The sequence below is a fragment of the Pecten maximus genome, chromosome 1 (genome assembly GCF_902652985.1).
Source record: "Pecten maximus chromosome 1, xPecMax1.1, whole genome shotgun sequence".
Lineage (NCBI taxonomy): Eukaryota > Metazoa > Mollusca > Bivalvia > Pectinida > Pectinidae > Pecten > Pecten maximus.
In genome coordinates, this window is record NC_047015.1 from 35,505,079 (window position 1) to 35,518,885 (window position 13,807).

Genomic DNA, 13,807 nt, shown 5'->3' on the forward strand with positions numbered 1-13,807 from the left:
TTCCTTCCTTAATTAATACCATACATTTTGACGATTGACAAAATCGAACGTTTTCTTATCGTCTGAAGCAACAATAAAAGTGTTGTTTTTTTTGTCAATGAACGTTCTATCTATTAATGACGGCAGGGCGAAAAATTGCATGAACTGTAGATATTCCATTCTAAAATCAAACTAAACATCCGAGATCTTATAACTTTTATCGAACTTAACCCATCTTTTGTTTAGAATAGAAAAGCTTTTTACAAACAACTGACTAGTGTAGTGTCTCTTTAATTGTTGGTATCATTTATATCTCCTTTCTTAAAAATGGGTATAGTGGTTCCCTATGACCGAGGTAATGGATATAGTGGTTCCCTATGACCGAGGTAATGGGTATAGTGGTTCCTTATGACCGAGGTAACGGGTATAGTGGTTCCCTATGACCGAGGTAATGGGTATGGTGGTTCCCTATGACCGAGGTAATGGGTATAGTGGTTCCCTATGACCGAGGTAATGGGTATAGTGGTTCCCTATGACCGAGGTAATGGGTATAGTGGTTCCCTATGACCAAGGTAATGGGTATAGTGGTTCCCTATGACCGAGGTAACGGGTATAGTGGTTCCTTATGACCGAGGTAATGGGTATAGTGGTTCCCTATGACCGAGGTAATGGGTATAGTGGTTCCCTATGACCGAGGTAATGGGTATAGTGGTTCCCTATGACCGAGGTAATGGGTATAGTGGTTCCCTATGACCGATGTAATGGGTATAGTGGTTCCCTATGACCGAGGTAACGGGTATAGTGGTTCCCTATGACCGAGGTAATGGGTATAGTGGTTCCCTATGACCGAGGTAATGGGTATAGTAGTTCCCTATGACCGAGGTAACGGGTATAGTGGTTCCTTATGACCGAGGTAATGGGTATAGTGGTTCCTTATGACCAAGGTAATGGGTATAGTGGTTCCTTATGACCGAGGTAACAGGTATAGTGGTTCCCTATGACCAAGGTAATGGGTATAGTGGTTCCCTATGACCGAGGTAATGGGTATAGTGGTTCCCTATGACCGAGGTAACAGGTATAGTGGTTCCCTATGACCAAGGTAATGGGTATAGTGGTTCCCTATGACCAAGGTAATGGGTATAGTGGTTCCCTATGACCAAGGTAACGGGTATAGTGGTTCCCTATGACCAAGGTAACGGGTATAGTGGTTCCTTATGACCGAGGTAATGGGTATAGTGGTTCCTTATGACCGAGGTTATGGGTATAGTGGTTCCCTATGACCGAGGTAATGGGCATAGTGGTTCCCTATGACCGAGGTAATGGGTATAGTGGTTCCCTATGACCGAGGTAATGGGCATAGTGGTTCCCTATGACCGAGGTAATGGGTATAGTGGTTCCTTATGACCAAGGTAATGGGTATAGTGGTTCCCTATGACCGAGGTAATGGGTATAGTGGTTCCTTATGACCGAGGTAACGGGTATAGTGGTTCCCTATGACCGAGGTAATGGGTATAGTGGTTCCCTATGACCGAGGTAACAGGTATAGTGGTTCCTTATGACCGAGGTAATGGGTATAGTGGTTCCCTATGACCGAGGTAATGGGTATAGTGGTTCCCTATGACCGAGGTTATGGGTATAGTGGTTCCTTATGACCGAGGTAATGGGTATAGTGGTTCCCTATGACCGAGGTAACAGGTATAGTGGTTCCCTATGACCGAGGTAACGGGTATAGTGGTTCCCTATGACCGAGGTAACAGGTATAGTGGTTCCCTATGACCGAGGTAATGGGTATGGTGGTTCCCTATGACCAAGGTAATGGGTACAGTGGTTCCCTATGACCGAGGTTCCCTATGACCGAGGTAATGGGTATAGTGGTTCCCTATGACCGAGGTAATGGGTATAGTGGTTCCCTATGACCGAGGTAATGGGTATAGTGGTTCCTTATGACCGAGGTAACGGGTATAGTGGTTCCCTATGACCGAGGTAATGGGTATAGTGGTTCCCTATGACCGAGGTAATGGGTATAGTGGTTCCCTATGACCGAGGTAACGGGTATAGTGGTTCCCTATGACCGAGGTAATGGGTATAGTGGTTCCCTATGACCGAGGTAATGGGTATAGTGGTTCCCTATGACCGAGGTAATGGGTATAGTGGTTCCTTATAACCAAGGTAATGGGTAATTTCCAGATTAATTTTTTTAATCTGATTAGACATGGCATCTTAACCTCTTTGCGGGTCGGAGTCCGAATTATTACAGAGGTATATATGTAACGTCCGCTCTCCATGAACACGGGACGTGAAAGTTCTTTTTGGGATGGTTGTGGTGTGATAAACATAATTCAACACTGGATATAAAGTTTACTTATATTTATTAATCCACAGGAAAATCCCGAAGGTACAATACAATCCAATGAAGTTTCATCCATCTTCCACACTATCGCCGGCGCATTCACACTTAACAGTTCACACACATTTAAACAAAACTAAGTCCTCACATCCTAAATATGTACATCCAAACGGCACTAAGTCCGTTTAGACTGAAAGCTGCTGGAGAACTCCTTATGCAAAACGCGCAAGTCTTTTAATATCCCCTAAAGGGTTAATTAATATGTATACATTGACGATATGGTCAATTGACCAATCATGACATTTAACCCGAAATATGGGCGTATCTAACCCCAATCTCGTCATTTCCAAATATAGCCCTAGGCACTGACCACTGGTCCCACGGACCGTGTGCTACCTAATAACGACTGACTTTCAGGTGCTATCGTTTGGTTATATTTTACCTTGATATAGAATGAAGGGTGTTAACCTAAAACGGGTTAATTAACAACTAATCTAAGGGAAGCAACTCGCATAGATTTGGCTGACTATAGCGTACAGCTTTAACTACTCTAGGTAACTTTGAACACATAACATATAAAACTTGTCTATTTCCTAGTTCACTACATATACATTTGTACATGTGATAGAATCGTTTGGCATATCTGACAAATGGTGTAAAACGTTACCAGATCTGAGTGAAAGTTCCAGTAAACAAAATAAAATATAAAACGCAACCCTAAAACAGTTGCTATAAAATAAATAATGTATTTAAATGTAGATTTACAAGCCAAAAAAATAATAAGAAAAAAATAGATTGCATATGTAATTTTTTAATCAGATGTCATTTCTATACTTACCAATATTCACGTCCGACATACTTAATTGATTACATATTAACATATATACTCCACATAGCTCCACCTCATATATATATATAAATAGGCTAATCCGACCAATTGAATAAGGATATATAATCCTGTATACAAAGAGTACCTATGTTCACCATTCGTTCCTAAATTTGGTGTATTAGAGACAGGGATGTGGTACAATTCCCCACCCCACGGTCTGTGTATTATAAGTACCGCATACGTATAATACACGGACCATAAGGTTGGGAATGAAGTCCCTGTGTATTAAGATACATCTGTGTATTGGGGTAGCTCTGTGTATTATGATACCTCTGTGTATTAGGGTACCTCGACCGTCGGACCGTTCCGGCTGTTTACCTGTATGATACCGTATACTCCTTGGGAGGCTACCAACCTATGGCTCGTATGACAACCTCGGAGTGCCGTAGTTAATCAAAGTCTACATAGAGTAGTTGTAGATGGATTACCGTGTATTAATCACCCGTCTAAAGCAATATCTTATAATAAACGTCTGTTTAACACAATAACACACCCAACACCTGTCGGATACAACATGACACCTGTTTAATTCATCGACTAGCTAACATAAACCCTTTCTATTCCAATGACCTATTCAGCATAATTATCGACATATTGTCAGCAATTGGTCGAACTGGACATGGTTCACCTAACTAAACAAGAGTTGTCAGAAGTTTTGAAAGTAGGTCAAAGGTCACGGTCAAGGTCAGAAGGTCCACAGATGTTACTTACAAAAAGAAAGGTATTGTGACAAGGAGCACAAAGGTCAAATATGGCAGCATTATCTCGTACGGTTAATATACTTTGGACACGGTTGTTATTTTTTTAATAGGTCAAAGGCCACGGTTAAGGTCAGCAGTTCAGCAAATGAAGAACCGATCGAAAGGTCTGGTCACAAGGAGCACATATGTGAAATGCTTAAATTATATTCTCATTAGTATAACACTTATATTTATATAACATAACATATAAATAATTTTAAAATTGCAGTCCAGGTAGTCCCGATTCTCGGTTTCCGAAATATAACATCTTATTTTGATTGGATCGAAGATATTTGGTTATGGCAATTGTCATTAGAAATACATGCAGAAACGCATGTTTATCAAAATATTCATTTTTTTGAAAATGTTGAACATTACAGTATATTTTATAAAGTTAAATGACACTAACTGCTAGTCTGGAATCGTTGAATAAATCGTAAAGAATAAAAAGCATCCACCCCGAAGAAAGAAACGTCGGTATTGTAAGTGTTCAGTTTCTGAAAACAACATTACATACCTTTCCAACGAGCGAAATCCCAGACTATCATATACCAGACATTTAAGTAATTACAGTAGACAGTATCCCTTTAATACACTTTGAACAACACTAGCCCTCCACCTCTGGGTTGCGAGTTCGAAACCCACGTGGGCTAGTTGCCCTGTACTGACCGTGTGTCGATGGGTTTTTCTCCGGGTACCCCGGCTTTCCTCCACTTCCAAAACCAGACACGTTCTTAAATGACCCTGTCTGTAAATAGGACGTTAAACAAAATAAACAAACCAAACTAATCCCTTTAATTGTCCCCATACAAAACGTACATTCCCATATACAAGTAGTACGTATATTTCGCCGCGACGCTGCCGTAACATATCAACCTAATCGGCTATAGACATTCATTCAAATTTTAATAATGAATAATGCAAACTTTTCTGATCAGCTCAATAAAATATATGCCAGCTTTATCTAATACGATCTAATACTGACCTAAATTTAACCTCTACCCACTTATCTATCAGTAACACATACTAATAACTTAATGTCTGTTCAGTATTGTAGACATTATTAAAGCTATAACAACCTGTACACGTATAGTGTATAAACCTTGATGGAATAGTCGTATACAGGTACTAACTACACGGGCTTATGTGACGAACAGCTTATAAAATTATATAAATACTTCTGAACCATGAGTTGCGGCAGACACGACGGCCATCCCCTTTTAAGGGTTTGTTTCTCATGTAGTGACCAGCTTGTTTGCGACGAGTGTACAAAACTTGACCATTCCGGCCACATCTTTCGCGAGATAGAGGAAGTTGGAAAAGAACGCAAGAAGACGTTGCTCCAGAACCTCAAAGAAACGGAAGATGTTGTTTTGGCCCTTCGAGCCGATATGGAAAGACTTCAGAGTCATAGCAGAGGCAACCGATCACAATCCCAAGAAGTAGCCGATAAGATTCAGCGACGCGGCAAAGACATCCAGGACGCTGTAAATCAATATGCAAAACAACTGCTGTTTATTTGCGAGAGGCATCACAACGATAACGAATACGACATAGCTGAAACAAAAGTGAGGCTTGATTCGGAACTGTCAAAAGCGACGAAGACTCACGATATCATACAGGCAGCGCTAGAATCTGAGAATTTTCCGCAAATCATAGAGACTGAGAAATATCACCGGAACAACCAATATAGGAGACAAATGATCCCCGTCAGATCACCGAGAACCGTTGCCTTTGCGCATGGAGCAGGTACTGTCGGCCACCTTAGGGAAATATTCGGAGACATACAAATTCAGCAACAGGATGGCCAACTCCAACGCTCCCGGAACGGTTATGAGACCGGAGATGAAAACGAGAATGCGAAAAGAAGGAAACAAAGTGGAGGATATAACGTGTGTGATACAACAGTCACTTCAGCATTTGAGCAGACGACATCTTCTTTCGGAATCTGTTTCATTTGTCCATCGCTCGCGTCACCCGACGAATGCTGGATACGTCTTGAAAGAATGAACGAGATCAAATTGGTCTCCAGGACCGGCGTAGTCAAACAGACAGTCCACTTCGACACAGCTATAGCCTGTGTTGCTAATACCGCGGACGGCCGGACAGTGGTCAGTTGTCCGGACAGCCATACAATACGCGAGGTGCAACCGGACGGAACTTCGAAGACACTTTTCCATCTGGACAGACTGTCCCCGCGTGCGCTATGTCTGACGACCGAAGGGAATCTTTTGATGAGTCTAGTGGAGAAATGGAGCTATTCCGTATCTGCTTTCAGCACACGAAAGATTGCTAAATTTACTGTTAAAGGTTACAAAATGGCGGAAGCAGAGTACGACGGACACCGGAAGAGGTTGTTCATCAAGCCATCGAGAGTTGCTGCAAGTCCTACTTCCGGTGATATAGCCGTGATCAATAGAACAGAATACGAGACTAGCCATCTGGTCATTCTGGACAAACATCTTCGTCTCAAGTTCCGATTCTTTGGAGATGGTAGGATAATACCCAGCTCCAAACGTTACTATGGTAAGGAATCTGTCCAGTTCTGTCCACAGGATGTCCAGTACGACTCGGCAAACAACATCCTGATCTCAGAGCTCTACAGCTGCTCAATACAACTGATTGACGGGGAGGGGCATCTGCTCAAGATACTTCATACGGACGAGAATATCCCCTGGTCACTGGCCGTCCATACTGACCAACAGGTGTGGACTGGCTACAACAGTGGGAAGGTCAAGGTACTAAGCTACCGTAAGTATCTGTTGTAGAAAATGTGATGATATTGACAACGGAGGGCATGAAATCTGCGCACTAAATTGAACTTCATGTAAATTAAATCAGTCAAAGGCTGTGGTGGCAATCTTTGATGCTGAAAAAAGTACTCGTCAAAATATAGTCTTAGTAAAATTAGAAGATTAAAATTAAAATCCACCATAAGATGGAGCAGCAGGTGTGCTCATTTGTAATAAGTACACGTTTTCCATAACGTTTGTTAACCTAATTCCTTGGTTCAATGCTGTGTTATAAAGTCTGTAATTGTTTACTTTCTCCTTTTCGTCTGTTAGTGTGATGGCGCTTCGGGTAACTGACATCTACAAACGCTGCCGCCATGTAACGACTTTAAAAAGTGTCTCGATAGATGGACGTGTTTTACACGGATTTCATATTCTTTAAAAATCATTAATTATTAATGTGGAAGTAATTAATTCATTGGGTAAATGTATCTTCCCTTCTATGTGTAGCATCTGTTTAGGATTATCTTTATTTCGCTTACTTCCATTCCGGGTCATTGCGGTGTCCCTAGTATCTCTGACGAGTTCTAGAAGGACGGACCAGTTGTATGGTGTCCCTAGTATCTATGGCGAGTTCTAGAAGGACGGGCCAGTTGTGTGGAGTCCCTAGTATCTCTGACGAGTTCTAGAAGGACGGACCAGTTGTATGGTGTCCCTAGTATCTCTGACGAGTCCTAGAAGGACGGACCAGTTGTGTGGTGTCCCTAGTATCTCTGACGAGTCCTAGAAGGACGGACCAGTTGTATGATGTCCCTAGTATCTCTGACGAGTTCTAGAAGGACGGACCAGTTGTGTGGTGTCCCTAGTATCTAAGGCGAGTCCTAGAAGGACGGACCAGTTGTATGGTGTCCCTAGTATCTATGGCGAGTCCTAGAAGGACGGACCAGTTGTGTGGTGTCCGTAGTATCTCTGACGAGTCCTAGAAGGACGGACCAGTTGTATGGTGTCCCTAGTATCTCTGACGAGTTCTAGAAGGACGGACCAGTTGTGTGGTGTCCCTAGTATCTATGGCGAGTTCTAGAAGGACGGACCAGTTGTATGGTGTCCCTAGTATCTATGGCGAGTCCTAGAAGGACGGACCAGTTGTGTGGTGTCCGTAGTATCTCTGACGAGTCCTAGAAGGACGGACCAGTTGTATGGTGTCCCTAGTATCTCTGACGAGTCCTAGAAGGATGGACCAGTTGTATGGTGTCCCTAGTATCTCTGACGAGTTCTAGAAGGACGGACCAGTTGTGTGGTGTCCCTAGTATCTATGGCGAGTTCTAGAAGGACGGACCAGTTGTATGGTGTCCCTAGTATCTCTGACGAGTCCTAGAAGGACGGACCAGTTGTGTGGTGTCCCTAGTATCTAAGGCGAGTCCTAGAAGGACGGACCAGTTGTATGGTGTCCCTAGTATCTCTGACGAGTTCTAGAAGGACGGACCAGTTGTGTGGTGTACCTAGTATCTATGGCGAGTCCTAGAAGGACGGACCAGTTGTGTGGTGTCCCTAGTATCTCTGACGAGTCCTAGAAGGACGGACCAGTTGTATGGTGTCCCAAGTATCTCTGACGAGTTCTAGAAGGACGGACCAGTTGTGTGGTGTCCCTAGTATCTCTGACGAGTTCTAGAAGGACGGACCAGTTGTATGGTGTCCCTAGTATCTATGGCGAGTTCTAGAAGGACGGACCAGTTGTATGGTGTCCCTAGTATCTCTGACGAGTCCTAGAAGGACGGACCAGTTGTGTGGTGTCCCTAGTATCTATGTCGAGTCTTAGAAGGACGGACCAGTTGTATGGTGTCCCTAGTATCTCTGACGAGTCCTGGAAGGACGGACCAGTTGTATGGTGTCCCTAGTATCTCTGACGAGTCCTAGAAGGACGGACCAGTTGTGTGATGTCCGTAGTATCTCTGACGAGTCCTAGAAGGACGGACCAGTTGTATGGTGTCCCTAGTATCTCTGACGAGTTCTAGAAGGACGGAGCAGTTGTGTGGTGTCCGTAGTATCTCTGACGAGTCCTAGAAGGACGGACCAGTTGTGTGGTGTCCCTAGTATCTCTGACGAGTCCTAGAAGGACGGACCAGTTGTATGGTGTCCCTAGTATCTCTGACGAGTCCTAGAAGGACGGACCAGTTGTATGGTGTCCCTAGTATCTCTGACGAGTTCTAGAAGGACGGACCAGTTGTGTGGTGTCCGTAGTATCTCTGACGAGTTCTAGAAGGACGGACCAGTTGTATGGTGTCCCTAGTATCTATGGCGAGTTCTAGAAGGACGGACCAGTTGTGTGGTGTCCCTAGTATCTATGGCGAGTTCTAGAAGGACGGACCAGTTGTATGGTGTCCCTAGTATCTCTGACGAGTCCTAGAAGGACGGACCAGTTGTATGGTGTCCCTAGTATCTCTGACGAGTCCTAGAAGGACGGACCAGTTGTATGATGTCCCTAGTATCTCTGACGAGTTCTAGAAGGAGGGACCAGTTGTATGATGTCCCTAGTATCTCTGACGAGTTCTAGAAAGACAAAAAACCCTAAAACCACTGACACGTCTTAGGGGACAGAATAGCTGTATGGTGTCCATCACTGACGAGTCCTAGAAGGAAGAAGCAGTTGTATGATGTCCCTCAAATTCACTGACAAGTTCTAGAAGGACTAAACAGCTGTATGATGTCCCTAGTATCACTTACGAGTCATAGAAAGAAGAAACAACTGTATGACGCAGTTCTATATATTACTAGATATATATCTGTAAGGTGGTTTTCAATAACGTTTTAATTAAGTATCCTCGATAATCCATAGGTTATAACCATACTTCATGGGTTATAACCATACTTCATGGGTTATAACTATACTCCATGGGTTATAACTATACTCCATGGGTTATAACTGTACTCCAGGGATTATAACTATACTCCAGGGATTATAACTATACTCCAGGGGTTGTAACTGTACTCCAGGAGTTATAACTATACTCCAGGGATTATAACTATACTCCATGGATTATAACTATACTCCAGGGGTTATAACCATACTCCAGGGGTTATAACCATACTCCATGGGTTATAACTATACTCCAGGGATTATAACTATACTCCAGGGGTTATAACTATACTCCAGGGATTATAACTATACTCCAGGGATTATAACTATACTCCAGGGATTATAACTATACTCCAGGGGTTATAACCATACTCCATGGGTTATAACCATACTCCATGGGTTATAACTATACTCCAGGGATTATAACTATACTCCAGGGGTTATAACCATACTTCATGGGTTATAACCATACTCCATGGTCTATAACCATACTTTATGGGTTATAACTATACTCCATGGGTTATAACCATACTCCATGGGTTATAACTATACTCCAGGGATTATAACTATACTCCAGGGGTTATAACTATACTCCAGGGATTATAACTATACTCCAGGGGTTATAACTATACTCCAGGGGTTATAACTATACTCCAGGGGTTATAACTATACTCCAGGGATTATAACCATACTCCATGGGTTATAACTATACTCCATGGGTTATAACCATACTCCATGGGTTATAACCATACTCCATGGGTTATAACTATACTCCATGGGTTATAACTATACTCCATGGGTTATAACCATACTCCATGGGTTATAACTATACTCCATGGGTTATAACCATACTCCATGGGTTATAACTATACTCCAGGGGTTATAACTATACTCCAGGGATTATAACCATACTCCAGGGATTATAACTATACTCCAGGGGTTATAACCATACTCCAGGGATTATAACTATACTCCAGGGATTATAACTATACTCCAGGGATTATAACTATACTCCAGGGGTTATAACCATACTCCATGGGTTATAACCATACTCCATGGGTTATAACTATACTCCAGGGATTATAACTATACTCCAGGGGTTATAACCATACTTCATGGGTTATAACCATACTTCATGGGTTATAACTATACTCCAGGGGTTATAACTATACTCCAGGGGTTATAACCATACTCCATGGGTTATAACCATACTCCATGGGTTATAACCATACTCCATGGGTTATAACTATACTCCATGGGTTATAACTATACTCCAGGTGTTGTAACATCATACCCAGTGGGTTATAACCATACTCCATGGGTTATAACCATACTCTATAACCATACTCCATGGGTTATAACTATACTCCAGGTGTTGTAACATCATACCCAGTGGGTTATAACCTGTGGAGTAAAAAGACTGATCATTTTATGTTAAATATTCTTCCATTTATGTTTTATTTCTTTTATTCCTCAGTTAAATAGCCAGGACTTTGACAGACTTACCGTGTTATCACCGGACGGACTAACCGCCACATTGCCAAATATCGCTTCTGACGCCGCGGAGAGCTACGTCACGAGTCATACGGGAATACTGTGGATTGCAGCGTTTACGGAATTAATCACCATTGAACAGTCATACATCTTCTTAAAATTTGAAGTTTTAACGTACTAAGCGCTTAAAAAAGTTTTCTTTAACAAATACATTTACAGAGGAAATTCCGGTATTTGTATTCGAATCGATTGAAAACCCCTCACATTTCGTTGATGTTTCTTAAATTACAATACATGCTTCATTATTAAAGAAACTATTTTTCATTAAATTGTGTGTTTGCTTTAATTATCAAAATAGGTTGTCAGTCCTGATGTAGACACCGGAATATGTAGGTGTGACTGTTTCTCTCTCCAACACACGTTGTATCTGTAATCTCGGATTATTCCATAAAAAAACGACTGCTATGGAGTCTTTACCAAAGGAAGTGTGCGTCAACAAGATTGATGGCATGACCGTGTACGGGGACGAAAAACCCAGTAAACCCACATGCCTTGAACCAATAAAGTGTCATGCGAGAACGAGATTTTCGGCTTGAAAATATGCTTGATACAATACTTGAGTCCATTGTTGTACTATGTACCTGCAGCAGCAGCACATACATTTTACTTCCCTGTATTGATTAACAATCTGTATCATGGTATAGAAATAAGTGTTTGAAACACTTTAAATGCAGAAGACAGAGTCTTCGGTTACACGTTTCATTTTTAAAGAAACGTGACTTTTCCAAACCAGGGGAGGTTTTCCGTTAACGTCGTCAGCCGAAGTAACCTTTCCATGACATTCTGGCTGCTCAATGGGCTAACATAGGGTGACCAGGCCATCAGACCGTACTGCTCAATGGGCTAACATAGGGTGACCAGGCCAGTGATTGGACAGGAGTGTGTGGACTTCAAAGATGATAACCATATATTAGAAAAAAAACAACGACATGATTTTGAACTATTACCAGAGACATATATACAGAGAGATTGGCAGCTCTCTATTTGCCCTTGTGTTTACATAGTGGCCCCTGACCATCAATCCTTTGCGGTCGCTCGGTTCAGTCTTCACTAGACGCCATATTGGAGAAAACTTGAAAACCAGACACATAATTATCGATAATTTCTATTTGAAATCATCACCAAGATCCAATTATGTGCTTTAATTTTATTAATATTAAAGTGCAGAAGTGTCATCAATATGAAATATATCACAATTTGCTGTCCAAGTGTTTGTATTTTGAGTATGAAAGTCAAGCACAACGCAGGAAAGATCGGCGGGAATCTCCAATTTTCGAAAAGTCCCTATGGGGTTTTCGAGAATACGGATAAATGACAACAATGTGCATGATAATCAAGACCACATTCCATAAGTATGATAGTTTTTGGCTAATGTGGTAACTTTTGTAGTGGCCTAGATAAAACAATGTGCTTTTTGTGTGCGTTTAAAATTGACGATGTTTTGGTCTGACGTAATGGCGGCTATTTACAAACTTGGACATGTCGAATAGGACCCAATGGATTTTTAGAAAATACGGATAAATGGCAACAATGTGCATGATCAATAAGACTATATCCCATAAGTATGATAGTTTTTGGTTAATGTGGTAACTTTTGTAGTGGCCAAAATAAAACGATGTGCTTTCTGTGTGTATTTAAAATGACGATGTTTTGGTCTGACGTAATGGCGGATTAACCAGAACATGTCGAATAAGTTCCAATACTACGTACGATACACACATGCGCATAGCCCGATTTACCTGCGCTCGCGTGTGTTTGATAGGAGACAGGACGCTCTCGATAAGGGATATGCTTGAGTGGTCACGAATAAAGGGAGCCACTATGTGTACGGGGAAATAGCGATGTTACTAATCTCTCTGTATATATGTCTCTGCTATTACCTAGTATAATATATATGGTGCAATATATTGAAATATATCGATAACTCTATAAGACACAAGGATTAATAACATACATAGAGACAGCACCCGGGTCAGCATCAGTCAAACTGAAACAAAGTCTCATTTAGATTTCAACACAAACAAATTGTATGCTCTGCGAAGTGCGCATGGCTAAGGAATACAGGTACTTTGCATGACGATATCTGCGGTAGCAATATACATTTACAGTTTTGGTGTCCGTTGAGTTGGTAGGCCCTGGTTCGAATCACCCGTGTTCCGCCGTATCCCACCTCCTAGTGCACTGTTACAATAGGCCGGCGATATCAGTTAGCTTCTACTAGAGCTAAACAAACTCACGTGTTGACACAGACCACCCGGTTACCTGTGCACGTGCGTTGCCATTCAGATCAAATGTTCGTCGGCTAGTCAACTTTTCTCTAACTTTCAAACATAAGTTTTTTGCCAATTACTGATCAACGCCATTTATTTATATCAACTTGTTGGCATAAATATCATAATTATACACTCTTTTAGGATTCCGTTCTTATGTCCACCTTAGCTTTAGACCACATGTGAGCGATTTTCAAATCTATAAATAACATCCGTGCGAGTGTCTGTCATTCACATGTTAACATAATTTACCTGCAGAATACAATGTCCTCCATAAGTTCCCATACACTTTAAAGACAATATTTCAAAATTCTGTAAATCTGATTTATAATAAGTTGAAATTTTGCCTGATAATTCATCATAATGTTTTAGTCTTGTAATAGTCAAAACGTTATTGCCGACCTACAAAATCATCAAATGCATTTTTTTTTTGCAAAATTAT

General features: G+C 41.6%; 1 protein-coding gene across 1 annotated transcript; it reads left to right on the plus strand.

The window, feature by feature from the left end:
* The first annotated feature begins 5,049 nt into the window (after positions 1 to 5,049).
* LOC117331903 lies at positions 5,050 to 11,364 on the plus strand. The gene is made up of 2 exons (XM_033890876.1): positions 5,050 to 6,706; positions 11,019 to 11,364. Exons 1-2 carry the CDS (start codon positions 5,143 to 5,145, stop codon positions 11,024 to 11,026), a joined length of 1,572 nt encoding a protein of 523 aa, XP_033746767.1. The 5' UTR covers positions 5,050 to 5,142; the 3' UTR covers positions 11,027 to 11,364.
* The last annotated feature ends 2,443 nt before the right edge of the window (positions 11,365 to 13,807 follow it).

Excerpts from the sequence above, each read along its gene's own strand:
- LOC117331903 (XM_033890876.1), top strand. The coding sequence starts at position 5,143 with ATGAGTTGCGGCAGACACGACGGCCATCCCCTTTTAAGGGTTTGTTTC.